The sequence below is a fragment of the Falco peregrinus genome, chromosome 17 (genome assembly GCF_023634155.1).
Source record: "Falco peregrinus isolate bFalPer1 chromosome 17, bFalPer1.pri, whole genome shotgun sequence".
NCBI lineage: Eukaryota > Metazoa > Chordata > Aves > Falconiformes > Falconidae > Falco > Falco peregrinus.
Window position 1 is genome coordinate 5,174,170 of NC_073737.1, and position 25,981 is coordinate 5,200,150.

The 25,981-nt window shown below is 52.9% G+C and overlaps 2 protein-coding genes across 2 annotated transcripts; both read left to right on the top strand.

Annotated features, from left to right (window-relative positions):
* Window positions 1–1,900: 1,900 nt before the first annotated feature.
* On the top strand, window positions 1,901–8,103 carry PROM2 (prominin 2). The gene is made up of 23 exons (XM_005234267.4): window positions 1,901–2,117; window positions 2,333–2,382; window positions 2,489–2,691; window positions 2,811–2,931; window positions 3,126–3,189; window positions 3,275–3,364; window positions 3,470–3,669; window positions 3,742–3,816; window positions 3,903–3,966; window positions 4,082–4,241; window positions 4,366–4,518; window positions 4,878–5,001; window positions 5,536–5,627; window positions 5,713–5,797; window positions 5,921–6,067; window positions 6,187–6,258; window positions 6,333–6,425; window positions 6,537–6,590; window positions 7,006–7,086; window positions 7,290–7,358; window positions 7,510–7,599; window positions 7,826–7,932; window positions 8,026–8,103. The coding sequence occupies exons 1-23, from the start codon at window positions 1,901–1,903 to the stop codon at window positions 8,087–8,089; spliced, it is 2,475 nt and encodes an 824-aa protein (XP_005234324.3). The 3' UTR covers window positions 8,090–8,103.
* Window positions 8,104–19,204: 11,101 nt separating this feature from the next.
* On the top strand, window positions 19,205–24,890 carry PRNP (prion protein). The gene is given in 3 exon segments (XM_005244555.3): window positions 19,205–19,329; window positions 22,287–22,645; window positions 22,647–24,890. Coding segments are annotated over 2 exon segments (795 nt in total). The 5' UTR covers window positions 19,205–19,329; window positions 22,287–22,288; the 3' UTR covers window positions 23,085–24,890.
* The last annotated feature ends 1,091 nt before the right edge of the window (window positions 24,891–25,981 follow it).

Sequence of the window (25,981 nt, forward strand, 5' to 3'; positions counted from 1 at the left end):
GTACCAGCATCCCTGGTACTGGCATCACTCCCCCATCCCCAGTACCACCACCCCCAGTACCAGCATCCCCCACCCCACAAGTACCACTGGGGACCCCCCTTAAGGGCCACCCTGTGGACTCCCAGTCACGGCCACAGAGTACTGGGATGGTCACACCACGGTTGGCAGCAGCAGTTGCCCCTTAGGGCAGAACGGGGGAGGACAAAAACAGCCCCAGTGCCCCCCGGGACCACCTCATCCCCACCGCTGCGGCTGGAAGGGGCAGCATACGCGGCAGCGGCATGCGGTCACCGATGCTGGCCCCACTGCTTCCCCTCGGATGCAAAAGTCACCTCCCCATAAAAAAATTATCATTTTTGTGATGGGAAATTGTTGGCATAGGAAACCAGCATGGGGATGGAAAATCAGGATAGGGATGGAAAACCAGTGCGGGGATGGAAAACCAGAATGGGGAGGGAAAACTAGTATGGGGATGGAAAAGCAGCATGGGGAAACCTAGATGGGGATGGAAAACCAGTGCGGGGATGGAAAACCAGGATGGGGATGGAAAACCAGGATGGATATGGAAAAGCAAGACGAGGATGGAAAAGCAGGATGCAGATGGAAAAGCAGGGTGTGGATGGAAAACCAGGATGGGGGTGGAAAACCAGGATGGGGTTGGAAAACCAGTGCAGGGATGGAAAACCAGTACGGGGACAGGAAATCGTCACTGGCACCACAGTCACCGCCCCAGTACCAGTGCGAGTGGCTTCACCACATGCACGTACATATACGTATATATGTTCTGGGCACGTAATTGCCCTTCAGCCTCCGCGCTTTCCTGGCCCGGGGAGTTTTGTCCCGGGATGGGGACTCAGCCGAGCCAGGGCAGGATTTTCCAGTCCGTGGCATCCCACTCCCAGGAGGGTGGTGGGGAGCAGCACCCTGTGCCCAGCCTGGAATAACACTGCCAGCATCTCCAGCTGGGAGAAAAGCCCCTTTTCCAGAGGGAGGAGAACCGCAGGGATTAGCATCGACGCTGGAAGGACGGAGGCGGTGGGGAAAGGCCGGCTCGACTCGCCCAGCCGAGCAGGGGGCCCAGCTCTCAGGGTGCCCCGCGGCCGTCTGGGCACATGGGGGCTGCTCCCCCCGCACCGGGGAAATCAGGTTGAACCTCCTTTGTTCCCAGCCGAGCCTGTAATTAGCGCTTGGCCCATGCCGGCAAGCAGGATCTAGCCCTGGGAAGGAGCCGCAGCCCCCTCGGGGTGTGAGGCCGGGATCACTGAGCCTGGAAAACTCACCTCACTCTTGGCTGGCAAGCAGCTGGGGCTCACCGTCCTTCTCCCTGTGTTCCTCCCTGTTTTCCCGTCTTCTTCCCAGCCTGTTACTAACCCCCAATCTTGGGCATTGCAGAAGGGGACTGTGCCCCGCAGGGACCCCGTCCACAGATGTGGACCCACCCGCAAGAGCTTTCCCACCCCCCCAAGTGATGCCCAAATCCCAGATCCCTCCTTCCAAGGTGGCTGCAAAGGGGACAAGAACCTTCCAGCCCGAGGAGAGGGACCTCACCGCGACCAGACCCTCTCCCCAAAATCCCGGGGAGGCTTTGCCACCCGTTTTGGGAATGGCCTTGACTGTGGGGATCCCACGGCGGTGACTCAGGGATGCTGAGGGTTGCGAAACAGGCCTGGGATGGTTTGGGAGACGCCTCCACGCAGCCCTGCCAAGCCCAGCCGCCCCAGGGATCCTGTTGGGGGAACAAGCCACGGCAGCGTCTGGGCTTTGCACAGTGGCTGACCCGTCAGGCAGGTTTCCTGGAGCAGAGAGCCGAGCCGGAGAGAGCCATCTGGGGCCGGGCATGTCCCTCTGCCCGCTTGCAGGCTGACGGAGCCCCCCTGGCTCTCTCCTCACCACCAAAGCCATGCAGGCGGCTGGGTTGCTGCTGGCTTGGGCACTGCTGCGTCCTGCCGGTGCCCAGCAATGTCATCTTGCCAGCCCCGGCAACGTCCTTCGCTTCACCGACATGCACGCCGAGATTCGGGTGCCAGCACTGCACCGGGTACCCAGCTCGCTCGATCCCCTCTACGGCCTCGTCCGGCGCTGCCTGGATCTCATCCAGCAAAACCCCCTGCCCACAGGTGAGTCCTGAGCCGGGGAGCTGGGACCCCTCCACCGCAGGTGCTGGGACGGCCAGGGTTTTGCTGGCTGCAATCCCCGTGTCCAGAGCTGCTCCAGGGTGGCTGAGCTGCTTCATGGAGGAAGATGCTGCTTCCATCCTGGTCCTGCTGCCTGCAGAAGGTTGGGGGTGCATTGGGTGGGACATCTTTTACCAGGGCCATGGTTTCTTTTGCAGAGCTGCTCAGGACAGCCCTGAATGACCCCAGCTCTGTGCGGATGTCGCAGGTGAGCTGGGACGTGGGGTGGGAGAATCCCACAGGGACGGCACCTGGGCAAACAGAGTGCCCCAAGCTGGTTGCACCAGTGCCGACCGGGCTCTCCCGTCGCATAGGTGGTGCAGTATGAGCTGGGCTATGTTGTCTGCGCCGCAGTGGCTCTGCTCTTCACCGTGGCCATGCCGGTGGCCGGGATGTGCTTCTGTTACTGCCGGAGCCGCCGGCGGTGTGGGGGCCGCCTGCGTGCCCACCGGCGTTCGCTGGGCTGCCGCCGCCACTGCCTGCTAGCCTGCCTGTCCCTCACTTCCCTCATCATCCTGTGAGTCCCCCAAAGTACCCCAAAGAAACAGCCCCCTCACCTTGGGTGGGGGGAACCGTGTCCTACAGGGCTGGGAGGCTTTGCCGGGCAGCCCCTCACCGTCTGCTCATCCCTGGTAGGACCAGCGTCGTCTGTGCTTTTGTCACCAGCCAGCGGGTGAAGTGGCAGCTGGAGCTGGGGCTGGGGGCTGTGCCGACCACCCTGCGCACACTGCGGCAGCACATTGACAATGTCCCCCAGGTGGGTCCCCGAGGGGCTTCCCCCCCTGGAGCGGGGTGCAGCCCAGGGATGGCTGCGTCTCCCTCATGGAATAGTTTGGGAGGTGAGAGGAGCTGGCGTGGCTGCATTAAAAATGTATTTTGAATGGCAATGTGAGGCTTCCTCCCCTCCCGGCGGCTGCTACCACCGGCCGACCGGCTCCTCTCTCCTGGCAGGGGGTGCAGATGGTGGTACACCAGTTCGAGGTTCCCCGACAGCATATCATCTCTGATCTGGGTGGTAAGCACTGCGCTGTGCACTGGCAGGCCCCATCCCGAGCTTCCCGCTGGGCTGAGGTGCTGATGGGATGCCCGATGCCTTGCAGGGCTCAGCCGGAGCGTGGGGCTCTCCATCCACGCGCAGCTGAAGGTGATGACCTACACGGCACTGGCAGAGCTGCAGGACAGGGCTGGAGGTACGGCTGGGCGCAGCTCTCCCCGGGGCCAGTGCCGAAGCCTCGCTGGAGAGCCGGGGCAGCTGAGCAGAGCAACGTGAACTAGCCCTGGGCTTTCTCTTTAAGACCTACAGACCTCGCTGCACCATTTACAGATTCTCGACAAGACGGTGCGGGCGCTGGCGGCAGCGCGGGCTGAGCTGGAGCCAGTGCTGCGGGAACGGCATCAGCGGGTGGTTGCGTTGCTGGATGACCCGCGCTGCACCTCCTGCGCCAGCGTCCTGGGCAGGGCGCAGAGCCTGGAGCTGGGTGCTGACTACGGCAAGGTGGGACAGGGTGCTGGTGCCCTCCCCCCCCCATTCCGGTAGCCCCAAGGCTCATGGGTTGCTTCTTCCAAGGTGCCATCGGTGGAGAAGGTTTTGAAGGCGCTGGCCGGTCTGCCCCGAAGCAACTTTGCGGAGATGATTCACCAGGTTGGGGGAACTGCGGTGAAGCAGGGGAGTCCGGTGCCGGCACATGGCTCTGGCCAAGCTGCTCAGCTCCCCCTCTTTCCTCACAGGGCAACGGTACCTTCAACTCCATCCCGGAGCTGGCTGTGGAGAGGATGGCGCAGGTCATCCAGGGTGAGTGGGATGGTTGGACCAAGCGGGGACACCGTCTATGGGGTGAATCCCCGTTTGGGGACACAGGGTGGGATGCGGGGCCATCCGCCCCTCCAGCATGGGCTTGGCCCCGCAGATCTGCGGGATGAGATGGCCCGCATGACGGAGAAGGTGCAGTCCATCGCTGATGGCTTCCCCCTGCCCGACTACACCCGGCCTGTCAGCGAAGCCCTGGTGAAGGTGGAGGACAGAAGCCAGCCGTACCTCCGGGAGGTGGAACGCTTCGAGCAGTACAGGTGACACCAGGGAGCATGAAGGGTTGCAGGGGGTGCAGCAGAGATGTGTGTTGGGCCCCCCCAAGCCATAGTTAGCGCATCAGCCCTGTATCTCGAGGCTGTGCCCTGCTGCTCTTTCCTCCAGGTGGATTGCGGGTACGGTGCTGTGCTCCATCATCCTCCTCATCCTCGCCTGCAACGTGACAGGGATGGCCCTGGGGGCATATGGGCTCTCCAAGCGGGAGGACCCAAGTGACTACGAGTGCCGAGGAGAAGCTGGTGCCAAGTTTCTCCTGCTGTAAGCATCTCTCTGGGTGCTGGGGGGGCTGTTGCCATCTCACACATCCCCCACCCTCAAAAATCAGAGGCGCAAAGCCAAGGGAGGGACTGGGAGCTGGCTGGGTGGAAAGGCTTTTGAAGCCACCGCCTGTGCCGGCAGGTTTGGGAGACACTGCTCCTCCCTGCTATCTGGCAGCTCCTGCGCCCCTGTCCCGCTGCCCGGCACACCCCACTCCTGCAGGCCCTTCCCAGGCAGCCCGGCATGCCCGGGCGCAGGAGGGAACCGCAGGGCTGCAGCTGTTCCAGCAGGTCCCCACAAGCCCTTCTGCCTGCTCGGGTCTGCAAAGCCACCACCACCACGTCCTCTCCCCCTTTCAGTGGTGTGGGCCTGGCTTTCCTGTTCTCCTGGCTCCTCATCCTCCTGGTTTTTGCCACCTTCCTGGTTGGGGGCAACATCCAGACGCTGGTTTGCAGGAATTGGGTCAACCAGGAGATTTACAAGGTAGGTGGCCATGCATCCACCCATTGCCCCATGAATCTCTGCTTGTGTGCAGCAAAATGCCTCCAAACGCTCTGTGTCCTCCCTCTAAAGGTCCGGAAAAGCCCCATCCTGAACCAAAAGTTTAGGATTAAGTCCTTGGATTTGCATCAGCAGTGGGGAATTGCCCTGGTGCTGTTAAGTCACTCGAGGCAACGATGCTCCTACCTGCAGGAGTCCTCCGGTGTTTGGGGATCCCTGGGGTGCTCAGGGCCAGCATCACGCTGCGATGGGCTGAGAGCAGGGTGCAAATGGCATCAGGGCTCATCCCGTGGCTGCACACACGCAGGCAGGTCCCTGCACGGGGCTGTCCGCAGCTTTCCCTCTGAATCCTGCCTGGCAAGGCTCTGCAACGGGGATCATACAAACAAAGACAAGATTAGCTCTGGCTGGGATGCGGTACCCCAGGACGCACCTGCGAGGGTAGAGCACCCCCAAATCGTTGCTGGGAATGCCTGTGCCTCACGCTGACCCTCTTCTCCCTCTGGTTTGACCCAGTTCATTGACACCCCTGGGAACCTGCCTCCATCCATGAACCTCAGCCGTCAGCTCAACCTCAGGAGGGACTCCAACCTCAGCGCTGCATACCGGTGGGTGCCACAGGAGCCCCCCTCTGCACTTTTGCATTGGAGAGCTAATCTGGGGTCACACTGCCAACATCCTTTTGCCTTCTAGGGAGTGCAAGAGTGGTGCGGGGCTGTGGGAGGTGCTGCATCTTGACAGGTCCTACGATCTGGATGAGCACCTAAAACCCCCCAAGGTGAGGGCTGGCTTCTGCCAGAGCTTCTGGTAACGCCACAGGGATGCACACGCTTTACTGGGGTTACTGGGATGGAAGTGCCTGGCCACAACGACGCAGCATCCCCCCATCTCGCCTCCACAGTACACAGCCGATTTCCAAAAACGCCTGAGTGACTTCACGGCGCGCTTGGGTGACGTGCGGCTCCTCCGCAGTGAGGGCAGGCAGGACCTGGAGACATTTGCTCGCAGTGGCCTGGATGAGGTGGACTATGGGCGCTTCCAGGAGGAGGTGAGAGGATGCTTGCAGAGAGCTAGTTCCCACTGCGGAGGGCAGGATGCAGCCCAGCCGTGCTGGGGCCAGCTTCCAGGGTTGGATTTTGGGCAGCCACCAACTCCATCTTCCCCCAGATGAAAAACCCCGTGGTCCAGACCAGCCTCCCTGGCTTGGCGAGGAGCCTTGAGGGGCTGCAGAAAATGCAGGTGAGCCGTGGGGCGGGCGGTGGGGGCTGCCTGTGTGCCCACAGGGCTGTCCTCACCCCGCTGTCCCCCTGCAGAGGAACAGCACGGTGGCAGGGCGGCTGGCTGCTGAGGCCCGGGCTCTGTGGCAGATGCAAAACTCCACGGTGCAGTCGCAGGAGGCTTTGGTGGTGAGTCCATGCTGGGCTGGTGGCTTGCGGTGCTTCTGGCATTTGTCCAGCAGTGTCCGCATGAAAGGGTCAATGGGGCTTTTGCACCCTTCTCACCTCCCTGTCCCGCAGGCAAAGCTGGGGGAAAGTGTCCAGTTCCTCTCCCGCTTGGCGCCGCACCTCCAGGTACTTGTGTCATTTCTTCTAGCTCTGAAAAATATGTTGTGCCCTATGGGTCCCACCTGCCAGCGTCCGAAAAAGCCAGTTACAGGGTGATGGCAGAGCCAGGAAAAATGCCATCCTGGGAGAATCAATCTCCTTTAGTTATTAGATTTGCTGCTGCAAATCAGAAATCCTCCTGCAGCACTCACTGCATTTCAGTGTCCCCAGCAGAGCCGTCCCACGGTGTTTGATCTCACCCGCTCCCTGTGATGGGGTTCCTTTGCTTGGGACAGATCCCTCTTTCCCTGCCCTCTGGCAATCACATCCCATTCGAAGTCAGGCATGCGCATGGTCCTGCACACTGTCCCTGGCATCCCCGGGGCAACCATCCTGCTGCTCAGTGCTCTAAGGATGCTCTGTCCTCCCTGTGCTTCCCCAGGAGCGGGTGAAGACGACATTGGCCACCATGGCCTCAGTGGAAGCCCGGCTGCCTGTGCAAGCCCAGCAGATCCTCCGGCAGGTGAGCTGGGGCTGGATTAGCCCTCAGGGGTTACAAAATTCCCCACAGCCAGAACAAAAGAATGAGAACAGGGCACCACCAGAGGGGAAGGGCACCTGAAGCTTCCAGCCCTCGTTTCCAAGCCTGACATTAGCCCAGAGCTGGCTGGAGCTGGGCTGGGAAGCACAGCGCTTGCCCTCCATGTTGCCTTCCCTTCTGCCCAGGAGATCGGCTGCTTCACGAGGAAGGAGCTGCGGTACCTCGCACAGTACCTGAACTGGGTTGGGCAGATGGTAGGTGCTCGTCTTTGCCGCAGGGAGATTCTTTGGGGCTGGGAGCCCCCATGGATGCTGCATGCAAGCCCCTTGCTGAGCTGAGGCAGCAAAATGCATCCCCCCCCAAGCCAGGAGCGGGTTTATGCTGTGTCTCCACTTCTTGTTCCAGCTGAGGGAGGATGTGGCTTCGTGTCAGCCGCTCGCCACAGCCCTGGACAATGGGCGAGTGATCCTGTGTGACCGTATCGCCGACCCCTGGGTAAGGATCCTGTCCCTGTCCCTCTGCGGGGGTCTGGTGGGGACCTACACAGGGCAGCATCCCACCCCCAACCAGCATGAAGTAGGGGCAGATGGGGCTGAGAGCAGCCCTGACACCCCCACACCGCCAGCACCAGCCACCGCAAGGCTCCCCAGACCCCTCCAGAGCCTGGGGGCTGCCTCTTCCTGCACAGCTCAGCACGGACCCCTTTGCTCTCTCCTTGCAGAATGCTTTCTGGTTCAGCCTGGGATGCTGCACCTTCTTTCTCATCCCCAACATCATCTTCGCCATCAGGCTCACCAAACACTTTCGCCCCATCCGCAACCGGCTCATGTAAGCGGCGGGCAGGGGGTGGGCAGGTGGGCTGCCTAGAGTGGGAGAGATGTGGGCTCCTCCTTGATCCCCTGATGTTTTCTCCTTCGGCAGCTCCACAGGATCAGAGGAGACCTGTCCCTTCCACATCCCTCGCGTCACAGCACTCAAGCTCTAGGATGGAGGTCTGCCGGGTGCGGCTGCTTGCCCTGCACCCCAGGAACTGCTGTCAAACTCATGCCCAAGTGCTGCAGGGCTCTGCAGATGTCAGAGGCCCCCACCTCTGACATCTCTTCCTCAGTGTCCTTTGGGGCCTGAGCATCCTTCCTGAGTGCGGGGCACGTATCTCCACACTCTGCAGGGCTCTGGGTCCCTCTGACATCTCTTCTTTGGTGTCTGTTTGGGCCTGAGCATCCTTCCCAGATGTGGGGCATGTCTCCATGTTCTGTCCCTCTGACGTCTCTTTCTCGGCCACCTTTGGGGTCTGAGCAGCTGTCAGGATGCTCCCAGAGCCCGGCTGACCCAGGATGCAGGGGAGGGTTCCCTGCAGCTCTCACTGACTGCTGGCGTACCCCTCACAGACCCCACAGGGAAGGACACCTGCCCCACAACGCTTCCCCACACCCGGGACCCCCGGGCAGTGGGCACATTAAAGTCCTCCTCAGCCAAACCCGCCACTACCTGCTTTGTTTTGTGGCCATCATCCCCTCCCCCATTCTCTACAGGGCCGGAGGGGTGGGGGCAGCCCCCAAGGTGGGGAAGGGCTGCCTGGCCTGGCCCACCCGCTCCCATGGGAGGCCCCCAAGGTGCTGGGAGCGGCGTGAGGGCGGGGGGCTGAGGCCTGCCCTGTGGCTCAGGGGGCTGCTGGGGCCAGGTGGGCTCCAGCCCTGCTGGAGGTGAGTGGAGGCCATGGCTGGAGGGACTGTGGGGCCAGGGAAGGCCCTGGGGTGATGGCTGAGGGGCTGCTGGGGCCGGGTGGGGTCCAGGCCCACTGGGGCTGAGGGGAGGCCATGGCTGGAGGACCGGGGAGCCAGGGAAGGCCCCGGGGCGATGGCTGATGGGCAACCAGGCTCCAGGCCCACCAGGGCTGAGTGGAGGCCATGGCTGGAGGGACTGTGGGGCCAGGGAAGGCCCCAGGGCAATGGCTGAGGGGCTGGTGGGGCTGGGCGGGCTCCAGGCCTGTTGGGGGTGAGGGGACGTGGTGGTTGGAAGGACTGTGAGGCTGGGGAAGGCCCTGGGGTGATGGCTGAGGGGAGGCCATGGCTGGAGGACTGTGGGGCCAGAGAAGGCCCCAGGGCGATGGCTGAGGGGCTGCTGGGGCCTGGTGGGCTCCAGGCCCACTGGGGCTGAGGGGAGGCCATGACTATAGGGACTGTGGGGCCAGGTAAGGCTCCAGGGTGATGGCTGAGGGGCAGCCAGGCTCCAGGTCTACTGGGGCTGAGGGGAGGCCACAGCTGGAGGACTGTGGGGCCAGGGAAGGCCCCAGGGCGATGGCTGAGGGGTGCCAGGGCCAGGTGGGCTCCAGCCCACTGGGGCTGAGGGGAGGCCATGACTAGATGGACTGTGGGGCCAGAGAAGGCCCCAGGGCGATGGCTGAGGGGCTGGTGGGGCACAGGTCCACTGGGGCTGAGGAGAGGCTGGGGGTGCTCCGAGGCTGGGCCCTGAGGAGGCAGCTGGGCCAGGCTATCAGGTCTGGGCCCAGGGGACCCCCATCTCCAGCCCCCCAGAGACCCTGCACATACAACCCCATGCAAGGCTGGTGGCCCTCCTGGCCCACAGGATGCTGTTATAATTAGAGCTTAATTAGAGGTGAGTCTCAGGGGCAAAACTATAAGTTAAGCAGATAGTTTCTGGCTCTTCAGTCCTCCCAAGGAAGCCCTGGCAGGGCCTCTGACTCCCAGTTTAGAGCATCTATGGCTTTATGGCATGAAATGCTTGCTTTTCATTCATGTGCTTCATCCTCTGACTTCAAAGCACTCTGTCCAACCAGCAAATTATGTACAAAATCTATACAGGATTAAAAATCAGCCCCTTTCAAGCGAATGAGGATTTCCCAGTATTTCCCTCACCGCAATACTCATGTTTACTAACCAACAGAGAAACGTCCCCTTTTTATGCATTATTAAAAGGCTATTGTTACCTACAGCCAGCATAAAATACCTGTTTTATGCATTATTTAGGTTATTGCTGCCTAGAGCCAGCTGGTTTTATGAAGTACTTGCCTGCAGAGGTCAGCATTGCTAAGGCTTTTTGCAAAAGGGATTGGGGAGCTGAAGCCCAAAGGAAGATTTCTGCAGGAATCCCCATGCCCACGGGTGGCTGCAGCCCATCTGGAAACTGCCTGGTGGCATCATCTGCAAAAACTAACTTTAACATGGAGTCTTTTGAGGTCAGAGGAAGGTTGGTGGTGGCGAGAGGCAGAGGTGTGGGGATGTTGGTACCTGGGATTCAATCAGAAAATAAGTCCACGACCCTTCTGTTCCCAGCTGGGTATGTTTTAAAGGCTTATAGCCACGAACATCTGAGATAATTAAAAGGGAAAGGCCTGCTTCATTTTTATAAGCCCTTCTCAGCAGTAGTACTACATTTTAAATAAAATAATACCCAGTGTGGTCCAGAAGAGCAAAGGGATTATCTACTTTAAATGGTAAGTAACGTAAATGCAATAATACTTGTTTAGCTGATCCACTGATTAAAAAATGGTACAAGTTTGCAAACAAATGAGCCAAATTCAGCTGGCTGTTCTTCCTAAAGTTATTTCATCTAGCTGGGTTACAGTAAATAACAGATAAGCACACAGACAAGTGATGAATAACAGAGGAATTCACCCCAAAATAGATGCATATTATAAATATGCGTGGTTACCACTGCAATATTTCTGTTCCCTGCCTGGGAGGTAGATGGATTAAAAACGTGAGCAGTTGCATCTCTGAATTAATAGCAATTCACCAACAAATAATCCACAAAATTGTCCTCAACCAACTGGAGGACATTTTATCTTTTATGGGGGAAAAAAAAAAAAAAAAAAAAAAAAGACAAGCTGGGTAATGATTTCTCACCCAAAGCAAGATCATGGTTTATGATTAACCTCCAATCCCTCCCCAAAGGCACACCTTGCATAGGCTGCCATACCTTCCCTCTGCTTGATTACTTGTATTGATAAATTGAAGATTGAAACTAGCTCATTTCCAGCTCCTGGATGTGGGTTAACTCCTCTGTCAGATGGGTTTTTTTCTATCTCAGTTTGGCTGGGATCCGTATTCCGTGCTTATAAGGACTTAACTAAACTGATGTTGATTAAACCCTTTCGCAAATCTTCCCCTTTTGAAATTCAACTCCTGTGCCACCTCACCTGGCACACCTTCCTCGTATTCTATCTACTAACCCTGAGAAGTGTCTATAATTAGTACATATAAGATCAATAATTCAAAGGGCTGGAGGGCAGCAGCATTGCTGTCTCTTCCTTGCTGGGCTGGGTCTGTGGCAGAGAGCTGGGAGCTCTGCTCAGCTCAGGTGCAGTTGCCCACCAACACCTATTTCAAGACATAAATTGCTCTTCTCTATTCCCAGAACTAAGGAGAAATACAGGAAAAGCGCTTGCAGCCAGTTTGGCAAGAATCAGCCTATTTCTGGAATTAAAATAGTATTCAGGTTTACTATTGTTATTTCATTTCCCTTTTTTCCCCCTCCCCATTTTTCAAGGAATGCCAACCTCCTTTCTTTCACCAGAAAAAGGATCCGTGACCTCTTCCATCTGTTTTTCTCATCATCCCCTGAAAAGAGCTCAGAAAGCTTAGATACAAAACCAGCTGCCGTGAAGAGCTGCTCAAAACTTCATTCCCATCCCACTCCCCAAAACATTCATTTTCAAGCTATTTGTGCAGGAGAGCTCCAGCAATTAGTGAGGGAGCAATAAGGGCCCAGTTCTCAGCTCTGTTTCTTAATCTCAGCTGAGGAGTTGAGTAATTATGTGAAACTTTCCTCTTTTTTTTTTATCTAATGCATTATCTAATGCATCCTTAGCAGAGTAACCCAAGCTTCCAAACAGGCTGAGGTTTGTAAGAAATCATGTCCCAGAGGCTTTCCTCCAGCTTCCTTTATTTTTAGCATGACAAGCTCCTTGGGTTATTGACACTGCAAAAATATTTTGGACCGCACAGATGTTTCAAGCCAGAATATGAACAAGAAAACACCCTGGGAAAAATAAACTGTGTTGTATTATTAGTGCTGGTTATTGTTTGCTATTTAACGGCTGCGGATGGGGCTTTGCTTGCAGGAAGCCTCCTTGCACCGAGCCTGGTGCGAACAATTTGCCTGGTCCCCTCTGGCTTAGGATAAACAGCTGGTCCTGACCCGCCACTGTAAATGCAAAACTAATTTCCTCCAGTTTCTGTACTTTGATCATTATTCTCTCCCCAGAGTCCCCCTGGGCTTGCTGAGAAATGCACTGAAAAACAAGCTGAGGGCCAAGGTCGCCGGAGCTGCTGGGAAAAGGGCACATTAAGAGCTGTGTTGTTCAACAAGACGCAGCTTTAGGGATAATTGTAGAGAGAGAGGGGAAAAAAAAAATCTCTGCCCATCACTAGAGCAAAACACTGTTGTCCAAGCTGGGAGTCGTCTCCTCTGGTGCCTCCTCCCACCTGTGGACTCATAGCAAGGTTTATGGCCATCATAATTTTCCTCCATCCTCTCAAAGCATCGCTAGATAAAATGCCTTGCAGCCTGTGCATGACGCCTCTGGATTTTTGCTCTTGATGGCACAGAGATCATGGCAATCCCGAGCCCTGACAAGCCTGTGGGCTTCTTCCTTTGTAATCCAAGACCCGTGTCCAGATTTTACATGATTTACCATCCCGGCTTTCTCCACCCAGGCTGTGAGCTGCACCGCTGTGTGTTGTTTTGGAGAAGTTGAGGAGATAAAGGAGAAATTCTGTAGGGGATCTGTTGGCTCTGGCATCTCTGCTCAGTCCCTAAAGCTAGTACCTCTCAGCTCCAGACTGTGTTAACTAGATGGTACTATTGTGCATTATCTTTGCTGCTGTTTACCAAAACAAATGGCTAGCTGAGGAAAAAAAGCCTCATTTCAAAATGCTTTCTTCTCCACATCCCTGTCAAAGCTCACCTTCCTTATCTATACACAGCTTTATTTCTTAGGGTAGCCATTCCCCTAGCATTAATCTTGGGTCAGAAGCAGGAATATTATCTGAGTTTTTCAATCACACTGGCTAAAGGCAAGTAAACCCCCGCCCGAGACTCGTCTAAGTACATCATGTACTTATACTCCAATGTGTCCACTGTAGAAATACCTCGGGGGACATGTTACAAATCTCAGATTTTCATAAACAAAAACATTTGTAGTCTCAGCTGCCTTCAAACTCAGCCTAAAAGTCAGCCATCATCCCTGGAAATAAACCTCTTGGATAACCCCAAGCATTACGTATTTAGCTCAGCCAAGAGAGAGCATGCAGCATTCCAGCTAACGATGCCGTTCCTACACCGCTTGTATCCCCTCCGCTAGGCACTGAGGTAGCCATGGAGATGACTGAGGAGAGCATCGTGCCCGTGACAACTCTGTATGAGCATCTTGAACATCTTCAGAGCAGCCTAGTCTCTCCCTGGGCTTTCCCTCGTGTCAGACTCTGTTATTGGCTTGTTCTTCCTCCCACGCAGGCAGTGGTAAAGCTTTTCCCTGTCAGCAGCTCCCCTTCCAAGATAAAAGGGCAGAGAATGAAACATATGGAGCAGATTCAGCATATAATGCCTGAATATTTGGTATATCATGTCTCTTTGGTATATAATATCAGCCTGATGTTCAGCACAATCTTCATAAAGAGCCTTTAATTTGTTGCTTTAGTGGAAAGAAAAGCTTTGGACTAAGTCATTGTGTGGTCTTGGGTCAACATCCCAGCTGGAAAATGCTCCCAAATGGATGGAAAGGTGCACATCACGTGGGAAACTGTTTCAATAGACTAAAAACCCTAATGGCAAAAAATCTGGGCCAGTTTCCCCCATAGGCACACATTTCCCAAACCCAGTTCACCTTTGTTTATTCTCATTTAAACCTGGAGAAAAGGGGGATGAAACCTCAGAAAACTATCCCTGGCCCTGGGAACCCTTTATATGGAGGCAGAGGGGGAAAATCAGGGTGGAAACACACTCACCGGCTCAGCTAAGAGGATTTGCATGACTCTTTTTGTGAGCGAGTTGGGTTTAATCATCTCATCCTTGCTGTGCATGTGTGTTAGAAACCAGGTCATGGGATGCAGAAGCTCAGTTTGATCTCACGTGAATAAACAAGGTGAAGACCTGAACAAAATTATGTATATAAAGGAAAAACGTATAGCTAAGAGAAAAACATAACAGTTCTTTTAAGTTATTTCTCCATCTTCAATCTGGTTTTTGTTTCAGTCCATTGTTTTTTTTCTTTTTCTAATTAAAAATCAAACAATTGTTTGTATTTCCTGGGGTTCAGCTTTCCCCATCTCATTTCCCCATCTCGTCCCACAGTCCCTTTTCCCACTGGGAAAACTGATTTCTCCTGCCCCTTTCCCAACGCAACCCAGCCAAGAATCCACAGGGAGCCCCAAGGACCGCAGCATTATCCCTCCACCCATCACACCTCCAAAAGAAGATGCTCGTGCCTGCGGCTCTGCCTGGGGAATACAACATTTAAACACATCCTGCAGGATTTCGGCACACTCCTACAAACTCTCGGCACACAGCTGACACAACCTGGGATAGGAGCAGTTTCCGAAGCGGGATCAGAGGCTGGCCTGGATGATTGATGTAGAAACGATGAAAATGGGAGCGCCTTCACCCATCCCGGGTGTGCCCTGGTTTATTTTTGAGAAGGTGACCTCAGCACAACCATGTTATGTCATGCAATGTGCTTACGCCGCTGCTCTGATCTCGGAAAGTCTTCCAAGGGGATTGCGAGTTAAAAATAAATGGGAGAGAGGCATAGGAAAGCCTACCGGTGAGTCAAATATTACAGGCTCTGCTGCGAGGAAAAAAAAATACAGATATTCAGCTTTTCCTGCAAAGGAGCCAGCTGGTTGGTATCGCCCCGCTCAGGGAACTTTTTGGGAAGCTGAATTGTAGGATTGCTGGGAAAGTATTTGTTCCCGCAGCTTTGTGGAGGGGAGTCATGATTTAAAAGAGCCCAAAGACCAGGCTGTCCTGTCTGTTCAAAAAACAGGAGGTTTATTGATACAAAAGGACATAACGAGCCCTTTCTGCGAAGGGTTATAGCTCTTCCCCTTGCTCGTTCCCCTGGACACAGCAGGGAATTGTTCAGCCCGGAGGCACAAACCCTGTGTGCCCTGCAGTGGCTGCACCCAAGGCACTGGGATGGGATATTTTTAAACCAAATGCTGGGCTGAAACTGGCTCGGACAGCAAACATCTTCTTCCAACAAGCATGACTGACTTCTCCGTTTCCCATAAATTAACCCAGCTGACAGCAGGGATGCTCAAGTACCGAAACTTGATTTTTTTTTTTCTCCACTTTCAAAGCATTTTTATTATCAGTGCTTATTCCAAAATGAAAAAGTTTTGGGTTTTTTTTTTGTTTGGCTGGGTTTTTTTTGTTGTTTTTTTTTTTTTTAAATAAAAGCTGATTTTTCACCTTCCAGCACCTAGTTGATACCTCCAAACCCTGGGAGAGGTTGAAGACGCATTTTTGGGAGCTGTGTCCCATGCAGGTTATCTTCTAAAGACGCAGTGCATCATTGGGAAGGCATCAGCCCACGGCCAGGGAGAGTCCCTCCCTTCCCTCTCATCCGTAAAGAGCTTAGGTGTGTCCCTTCCCCGGAATAGCAGCTAGCACATGAGCAGAGGCTATTACACTCCTAATGAGATTGTAGCAGCTGGATGAACATTTATAGCCTTTTAAAGACAGTTGTCCAATAGTAAAAAGAAGGAGGGTACGTGCAGCCTCCAATATTTTATATTTCAGCTGCCGCTCCCTGCGGAAAAGAAATTCCTATGAAATTCTTTTGGCTAATCTCTTCCTCAAGGCTCTAGCTTTGTCTTTGAAACACAACCAGAAAAGCCTTGCCTTATTTGCTGCTTTCTTCCCCCAAACCCACCTTTCAATATAGTTCCTCCCTGGAGCCTCCCACCAGCAGGCAGATGCTGCCAGGATCCTGTTGCCTGTGAGTCATGTCTGCCCGTAGATCGCGTTGCAAAAAGACATCACTGGTGAGGAAGGCAGATCAACATGGAGGAGGGGGGAATGACAAAAACTCCTCCCCAGCATCATGGCTGCAATGAGTCGCATTTACTAGAGCAGCCATAAACCGATTTATTTTTTCCATGATAGCTTTGCGCTCCTTGGCTTTGCAACAGAACCATGTCTGGCCAAAAAAGAAACCCCCTCCTGGAAGCAACATGAGATACTGCACTGAAAGTTTGTGTTCCTTGCTTACCCCCTCGGTGGTTCCTCTCCTGGCACGTCGTTCGTGCCCTCACGTGCCTCCGGGATTAGGGACTCGCTGGGACTTCTTCCCACCATCGCAGGTTGTGTAACTGGTGTCCTGCTCCTGCCAGTTTTTTTGCCTCCTGGCTGGTTTCCATCCATGGCAAAAGGCTAAACATTTGTAAGCCTTCTTATTTACTTCTTTTTACAGGAAAACTTAGGATTGTCAAGAGCAAAGGAGAAATGCCACCCGTGAGAGGTGTAATCCTGCAGTTTACTACAGAATAATGGCGCAGGTAAAGATTTCTATGTATGGAAAACCCCTTCTTCTACTAAAAATGGGCCAAAAATGACATTTCTCTTCTCTGAGGGGGGAGTTGCCCTTCCTGCAGTCTGCAGGCCTGCGAGCCCCAGCAAAGCTTTACTCCATGCATGTCATGAAGCCCTCACCACCGCAGAAAATGCAAAACACCCTAAAAGGCTTCCATTTTTTACTTACACAATTTTCTACTGACATGGGAAAATACAGCCTGACTGAGCGGCATCTTTCCTTCTGGCTGGAAATCAAGTGCCCCCAGCGCTTCCTTCCCTGCATTGCTGTCACCCCCGTTATTCCCCAAATTGCATTTTCTCTGCTTTCATCCAGCGAGGAGCCAAATATTACCGAGGCATCTGGTTCCCAAGAAATACAAGCAGAGGAGTTTTACTTAAAAGAGACTATTCCGTGGTGAGACTAGAAAATAAACCAAGTTCTGCAAAATGCATTTCATTAACTGTCCAAACACAGCACTTGTTTCCCCTTATTTTTGCCTTTGGAGGGTTGAAAAAGGTTTCCTGATGAGCTAAGCGTGATTTCAGATGGGGCGAGCTCAAGCCCAGATTCTTTGCCAGCTCCAAGGAGGGATGGCAGGATAGGGTCAGGCTGTGGGACTTCATCCCTACCTCCAAACCCCACCAAATTACCTCCAAATCTCCTACAAACTATTTGAATGCCTCCCCCTGCCTTTGCAAGCTGTGGCTAATTCTCCAAGTCCGGAGTTATGTGAGTAAAAGTATTTTGCATGAATTAAAGCAAAAAAAAAAAAAAAAAAAGAGAAAAAAAAAAAATCAATGAGATGCAATGAAGCAAGACCAGATGAACCTGGGGCTTTTCCCAGCTCATCATTAAACCAAAGTCAGCATTTTCCATTTGTTACGAGAAAACCCCATCCCATTAATGCTTTCTAACCTGGCATGAACCCCTGTCGCACTTAACGGTGCATTATTTCCTCTGCTGCTGCCTGAGCTGCGGACGAAGAAGGGCCAAACCTCCAGCAGAGATCAATGCAGCTCTTGTCTGGCTGCCGGCAACGATTTTACCCTGAGATGCCAAAGAAACCCTGTGGCACACAGCTCCATTCTGTAGTTGCTGTGGATATACTGGTTTGGGTGGTTTTAGCACTGCTAACTTCCACAATACATTAAAAATTAATCAATAGTCAATAGGCTGCTCCTGCTCGATTCACAGCTGGGATCCCACAGAGTTTCTGTATTTCCCCAGACAAGAGCAGAACTTCCTCCAAAATATATTATTATGGAAGAAAACCAGATTTTTAGAAGCTGTGAATGAATTCATCCCAACCATTCCATTCCCAATGCTGCATTTCTTTCTTTTCCTGGCTTTGGCTTTTAGACAGCCCACTGAAGAGTATTTAAACCAAAACCAGGGAACCAGGAGCCATCTGCACATTCTCACAAGGAATAAATATGTCTGTGTATTCTAAGAGAGAGCTTTGACAGGCTCACTGACCTTAATCCTGCCCCTGTTATTCAATTTTCTCCTCCAGAAATTAAAATGTATGTCTCACTGGTGCAGCCAAAGCACCCAGTGCAGACCATTTCCCTGCCAGACAGATTTTTTTTTTTTTTTTTTAACATAATCCCACCAGATGGATAAACAAGTATATGGAGCATCAAGGCGGAAATCTTCTTTACAGCCAGATGTGCTCTGTGGTCCAGGGGTGGGAGCATCGCCGGGATGGCCATACCTGGCCGGGCTATTTTGGACAGCAAAACCTCAGGAGGGTTTTGGCTTCATCGTGTGGCTGTGCCAGAATCAGTCCCAATGCAATTAGTTTAGAGCTTTATTTGCATCTCCCAACCATCATGCAAGCATCCCAGGTTGCTCTGGAATTAACCTGTTTATTTAGAGCCCATCCTAATCCTAAAGAATGGGAGAACTCCCCATCCTGGGCTTTAGGTCTCTATCCTAAACAGATATCCTTACCCTCTGGAAGAGGGTGCCGTAAAAGCCCCAGCTTGCCATAAGCATCCCACCTAATTTTAAATTGCCTTCTGCGGCGTTTCCTCCCTATAAATATCAGGGTACCTCAACACGAAGCGTGACCGCTCTGCGCAGGAGCGAGTTTTATTCCTCTGGAGCGAAATAAACTTGGAAGATAGATTCCTCCTTTCCCCTGTAGGTCTGAGCCTGTGTTTTTTTTCTATCCACCAACCTGCAAAGCATCTCTCTGTTTCACAGGCTAATGGACTAGGAGCTGCAGCCAGCAACTGCTAAAAGCCTCCTTTCTTCTCCCGGAGCCTCGACCCCGACATTTCCAAACCAGCCCCAAACCCTGGAAATCCCAGCGATATTTCTTCAATAAACCATCCAAGTGCTCCAGTTTTCCAAGATTTCCAAACCAGCCGCAAACCCTGGAGATCCCAGCGATATTTCTTCAATAAACCATCCAAGTGCTGCAATTTTTCCAGCCACCCGTTTGGTCGCCGGCACTGCCTCCCATGCCCTTATCTGCTGGGAGGGATGACGGGGGGGTGAACCCAAATTTTTCAGGGTGCCGGCTGCGGTATTCCCTAGGGAAGGAGGATGGATGCTGGCCAGGCTGTGCAGGGCTGGGCTGCGCAGAAGCCAGCTCCTCCCTCTTGCTATTTATTCCTCCCCGTAGCTCTGTGGCCGAGGCTGAATCACCCTGAACCGAGCAAGCAACGGGCTCCCAGACGGTGAGTGTCGGGGGAAAATGGGACCTGGGGGCTTCAGGTGGGATAAATCCAGAGGTGAGAGAGCTTTTAACACTGAGCAGCATCACAGCAGATGGGGGGCTGCCTCTTCTCCCTGTCATCACTGCCTAAAAATAGATATTTCCAGCTCTGAAGGCAAGCGTCCTCCTTAAAAGACACGGCTCTGCTTCTCACCCAGCGCTTGTTTACTCGGGGTTGATTCTAAGCCAGTGCTGGGAGATTTCTTCTTTCCCCCCTGCCCAGAGCTACCTGGTATGTTTTGTTCTTTCCCATAGCTGCGCAGGACTCTGCTCCCCCATTATTTGGGGGGTTAAAAACAAAAAAAAAAAGGGGGAGGGATTTCTAAAAACGAGGGGTGGCATTTTCAGAAAGCCAGCCTGCATCCTGCCTTCCCCAGAGGCCCCACTTGGATTTTTCACCCACCAAGAGCCAAAACCTTCCCAGTATCACCGGGAGGGTCTGGACACCCCCATTCCCAAGCATCTTCCCACCCTCCTCACCGCATCGCTCTCTCTACCTTCCCCTTCCCCACCCCCCCTTCATTTCTTCTCTCCCCTCGGGCACCTTAACAAGGTTATTTCCACGGTTATTTTGGCACCAGGGTGGTGGTTTTCCTCTCCAAACCAGAAGCCGCCTTCTTGCCAACCCAGCACACGTAATTGCTGCATGCAATCGCTCCTTCACATCCTCCATTTTCCGCTTCCCCCGCTGCCCTGAAGGAGTGCTGGGTTTCCTCTGGTTCTCCACCACCGGCATGGGTATAAACGGCTCTGATATAAATCACCTGAATCAATTTGTTAGTGCCTAGGTTCGCCTGCAGAGAGGCAAAACTGGGGAGGAAGGTTAAAAAGAGTCCTGGGAGGGGGGTGGGGTGGGAAGAATACCTGCGAAGTCATTCAATAATGTAATTTAATAATAATATTACGGTTGCACCGTAAATATTATTTCCAAGCAGAGGGAACCCAGCTCCGAACCCAAAGCAGCAGCTCCCTGGTCCCCATCACATTCCACCAGCCACCACATTTACTGGGGGGCAAAGCTCAGCTGCCCAAGGTGCTCGGTAATTAGCAGCGCACAGGCAAACAAACCTTCACCCTGTTTATTCAGAGCTTGGCTCTGCGAAGACAATTAAATGAACAGGTTGGTGCTGCCAGGCTGGAATATCCTCCGGGGCTTTGCTGTAACCTGTTTTCATCCAGGGATTGATTTTTTTTCTCCCCCTTGCAACTCACTGTGAGGAGTCACAGCTTCCAAAAATAATAATAAAAAAATAATTAATTGCCTATTTGCTGCTTTCACACCCCCCCATTTCTTTTCTGGCTTTTGAGTGCCCAAGGAGCGTTTGCCCATCTGAATTTTTCCCATGTCTTTTGCCTATTTTTAACCCCCCTGATCTCATCCTCGCTCCCAGCGGGTGGGCAGCAAAGCCGCTTGAAAGCAGGCAGCTTGCACCCAAATTTTTTTACGAGCAGGCAGTCCAAGCCTGGCTTTCCTCCCCGTCCCAAGGGACAGGCGTGTTCATCTCCCCTGTTCTTTTAATTAAGCGTCTTGCTAACGATCCCAACCAAAACACTGACATTAAAGGACCTTTAGTTCAAACATTTTGACAAAATTGCAGATTATTTTTTTTTTTGGGGGGGGGGGGCGGCGGGGAGGAGAGGCAGAGCATCATTATCTGAACCCGAAGAGAGATTAATTTGCTTTTTATGGACCGTAAAACCATAGCTAACGTGTAATAGAAGAATTTCTGGCTTAACCAGGGGTTTGTTCTGCCCGCTTGCGCCGTTAAGGGCAGCAGCTCACGAGAGACCGGCATCTCTGACCTGCATTAAGCTTCTCGCTGGCCTGAGTGGTGACTCGAGGCAGTCGGTCCATTAGCTGCTAAGAAAAACCCACTCACGTCCCAAAGCTTGTTTCTTGCTGTATCATGAACCAGAAAGCGCATCTGAAGCATCTAAGAATGCTGCAAAATACCCACCCACACTTTTCCAGGAATGCTTTGCTTTCCCTCCCCACCATCCTGGCATGCTCGGGGGGATTTCTGGGAATAGCTGAGCCTCCAGCAGGACAAAAAAACCCCTTTGCTATTGCTGGACTTGCATATTAAACGCGAGTGTAACAGTAATTCAGCGCTCCTTGGCGTTGCGCGGAGGCATCCAAAGGGATTTTGCAGCTTGGGAGGTGTTTTCCAAAGGTCTTTCCAAAGGATTTGCAGACCTGGTGTGTATTATAAAGGCTGGATTATACATGGGATTTCACCCTCACCAGCCCACCAGCTTACGTAGGAGATGCCTGGCGTGCCCCTGGGATGCCAGCAGTGAAATGCTGAGTAAGCACATACTTGCAAACACGTTAAACTCAAAAAATGCTGTTCTTCAATTCAGGCGTGTTGCTCATAAACAGGGACTTGGGCAAAATAGGCTGAATTTTGCTCTTTGGGGAAAAAAAACCTCTGAGGCAAGGCTGGGCACTGGCCTCCTTGCAGCCCTGGGTACCGAAAAGCTTAGAGACTGGGGCGAATCTGTTCATAACCCACGGTCCTTGCACAACAGACATCTCATTTATATCATCTGATTCGATCGAGCAAGATTGATAAGTGGATTTTTACCTCTGAATCGAGTGAAACATTTTTCCCAAAAGCTTTTCTTCCACTACTTAAAATTGCCGTGACTAGCAGAGGACCTGTTGGGGAGGTGGGGGATATAAATATATAATAAAAAAAATAAATATATAAAAATAAGGAGATTTGGGGAGGATAAATATGCATTTAAGTTCAAAGCTGTTTATCCTGCAGTTGGATTAGAGGACAATAAGTGTTTGATACGGTGCATAAGTTTCATATGATGCCTAAAGCCCGTGATGCTCGCGGTGGCGTGGATGCAGCGGCTTCCAGGTCTCTGCCTCCTGCCTGTAACGCTGCCTGTCCTTGTGTCCCACAGCCATGGCCAGGTTCCTCGTCACCTGCTGCCTGGTGGCCCTGCTCCTCGGCGCTTGGACTGACGTCGCCTTCTCCAAGAAGAGCAAAGGCAAACCCAGCGGAGGCAGCTGGGGCACAGGGAGCCACCGCCAGCCCAGCTACCCCCGCCAGCCCGGCTACCCCCAAAATCCTGGCTACCCCCACAACCCGGGCTACCCCCACAACCCAGGCTACCCCCACAACCCAGGCTACCCCCACAACCCGGGCTACCCCCACAACCCGGGGTGGGGACAGGGTTACAACCCATCCAGCGGAGGCAGTTACCACAACCAAAAGCCATGGAAACCCCCCAAATCCAAAACCAACTTCAAGCACGTGGCCGGGGGCGGCGGCGGCGGGCGCCGTGGTGGGAGGTTTGGGTGGCTACGCCATGGGACGTGTCATGTCGGGGATGCACTATCGCTTTGACAGCCCTGATGAGTACCGATGGTGGAATGAGAATTCAGCTCGTTACCCCAACCAGGTTTACTACCGGGATTACAGCAGCCCCGTCTCGCAGGACGTCTTTGTCGCCGACTGCTTTAACATCACGGTGACCGAACACAACATTGGACCCGCCGCCAAGAAGAATGTCTCAGAGGCTGGTCCGGCGGCGAACCAAACGGAGGTGGAGCTGGAGACCAAGGTGGTGACGAAGGTGATCCGGGAGATGTGCATCCAGCAGTACCGTGAGTACCGCCTGGCCTCCGGCATCCGGCTGCACCTCGCCGACGCCTCCCTCGCTGCCCTCCTCCTCCTCACCCTCTTCGTCATGCACTGATGTGTCCCGGATCCCCACGGCTTCGAGATGTCACCTGTCCCCCCATGGGGACCCCCAAACCCTCCCCGTTCTTGCTTGCGGTCGTCGTTGGTGAAGAGCCCTTGGGGCACACAGATACTCCCCATCACCTCCCCAGAGGCTCCGGTTTAAGCAACTGGATGAAAATTTCCTTCTCCACTCCAAATGCGTCCCCGGCGTGGCAGGACAGCGACGGAGCTGGAAGCACGAAAAAATGGCCTTCACCACCTCCTCCTCCTCCTCCTTGGGGCCACCCTGAGAGGGACTGAGCAGAGAGGAGCTCACGCAGTCCTCAGCATTCCTGCAAGAGCGTTTCCGAAAATCCTCTTGGCTAACAAGCAGGGTTTTATCTAATCCCCTTAGTCCCGCTGCCACCAAAAGCCCCTCTCCCCAGGGCATGCTGCATTGCGCCCCAGCACCTATACACCCCCCAGGGGTTTTAGGAGGGTCAGGTTATGGGTTTTCCAAGCAACAAGCTGCCAGGTTGCAATTTTAACCCTTTAATCCTAAAAACCATCCATCCTTCCTCATGTACATACCCCACCCGCTCCGCACCTTGCATGCTGCAAATACTTCCTGCAGCAATAGGCAAAAATAATATTATTCTTTTTTTTTTCTTCCCCCGCCCCCTGCAGCGAGGCTGAAGCCCCCGGCCGGGTTTTGGCTGGCTCCTGCGCCGCTTTGCTTTGGGTTGAGCCTCACTGTGTTTCGTAGCCTACCTAAAGGCAAAAAGTGCTGCTGAACGCTCCAAAAAATCCTACAAAGCAGTAACGTTTGGCGCGTCACAGCCCAAGAAAAAGCTGGGTTGGATGCTCGATAGGTGACAAGTCACGCTCACACTTCGGCACCTTGACCTAAGGGATGTAAATACAGCAAAAAGGATGCTCGGGGGGTGTGGCGGGGGGTCGAGCACGTAGCGAGAGACATAAATCAGCTAAATCATATGGTTACAGCAAACAGCATCGGGAAAAGCAATGGGATGGGAGATACTTTAAAAAAAAAAAAAAAAGTGATTTGCAAGTGATTTGTTTGACAGGCGGAAGCGGTGGGTGAAATTTTTGCTTCTCATCTTTGGGCCGATGCTGGGTTGCATGTAACCTGTAGCATCTGCCAAGCTGTGCTTGTTGAACCGGTCACCCCGAGTTCTATTTAATATCTCTTGTGTATTTTATTTTTTTTTTTTTTTTGCAAGGCACTGAATGACACCGTCCTAAATGATTTTTCGCATCGGTGTAAACTAAGTGAAGAAATATATATATATATACATATAAAAAAACCAATATAGAGAAATCTTTCAGGATATTCACCAGAAAAGCAGGGCTTTGAGGTAACTCGTACTTTGTGATACGCGAATGTTTTGTAAATCCGTAACGGTGCATGCATGAGATTTGCCGTTCCAATACTTTTCTAAGTGTTCGACGTCTGGTACAAATTAAAATGGATAAAGCCAAGATGCACGTCAGCCTCCTTCGTGCAAGCAGCTCTTGTTCGGCCCCGCAGCTCCAGGGACAGAAGTGGCATTTTTTGCCCTGCCTGTCCCTGCTTCCCCAGCCTGTGGGCGCCTTTGTTCCCTTTCAGCACTAAATTCGGCCTAAACCCCACAATTTCTGTTAACCTCTTCTCCTCCCCTGCTCCCACGAACGGCATCGCTCCCATCCAACAACTAGTTCCTAATAAAGCCAAAGCGCTGGTTGGGGCCAGGGATTTCTTCTCCCCATAGAAGGTCAACACCCATTTATACCTTGTATTTACTCCATCTATTTTCTGTCTAATAAAAGAGTTTCTACATTTGCTGTTTCAGTGGCATTAAGCCCGACCACCTTCATGTGAAGCCCCAAGCCCTACCTCATGTTGCCAGAATTCCAAATTCCCCCAGTACCTAAACCAGTACCACCGTTAGATGACTCAGACTACAGCAAGGGTTAAAAATTACAATTAAAAAGATGAAAGAGTTTGGACCCTTCAGCTGGATGGTGCTTTAATTTTAAGCTCAAGACCAACCCTTGGACCTGTTTGGTTTGAGCCTACGCAGGACGTGCTGCAAAACCCCTTGCCCACAAGGGTGCTGAAGGATGTGGTCTTTGAGCGATGCTCCAGGTAAACCCCAAATGTGACTCTTTTGCATACTTTTGGCAGAATAATAAAGGAAAAAAGCTAAATAAATTACTATTCCTGCATGCAAGCAGCTTGCTCACAAAGAGGAAACCTTAAGAGGCTCATAACAGGGATCCAGAGCTCCTGCAGGTGCTCGGAAAGAGCAAAATAAAAGGGTCTTTTTGCTTGAATTTGGCTACTGGGCATCACCACGATAGCTCTCGATATTAATAGGTGAGGCAGCAAGTGGGGAGTGGGGCAAAAAAATAGATGGCAGGCAGGGTTTCGTGTTGGGAGCTAGTTTCCAAAAGGAGGAAAATAAAAATATAAGGTCAGGATCTCACACTTCACATTTTTTCTGTGCAAAAGCAATTAAAAAAATTGTACTGGAAAGAAGGATTTGGGGAATAAAAAGCCCCTGTGAGGTTATTAGGTCTGTCCTAAGCATCCCTGCGGCCGCCGCTCATCCGACACCAACTCGGCATCCAGCTGCCTCCTAGCACCAAATTTTACAGGGACATTTTATTTAGGGTGTTATTTTGCCCTATATACAACGGAATATCTCAGGATTTTTGTCGTATCATTTAAAAGGGGGAAAAAATAAACTCAAGACCCCCAAAGCCCCCAGCTCTGCCACAGGGAAAACTGCTTCACCGGTCCTCAAGCTGGGGAGGACCCTGCTGGTCAGGGCCATGGGGAGGTTTCTACAATTCTTCTTAATTAAGATTTTTCAAGGTAAAATGACAGTGATTTCAAACTGGAAAGAGAAATAGGTAGCAATGAAG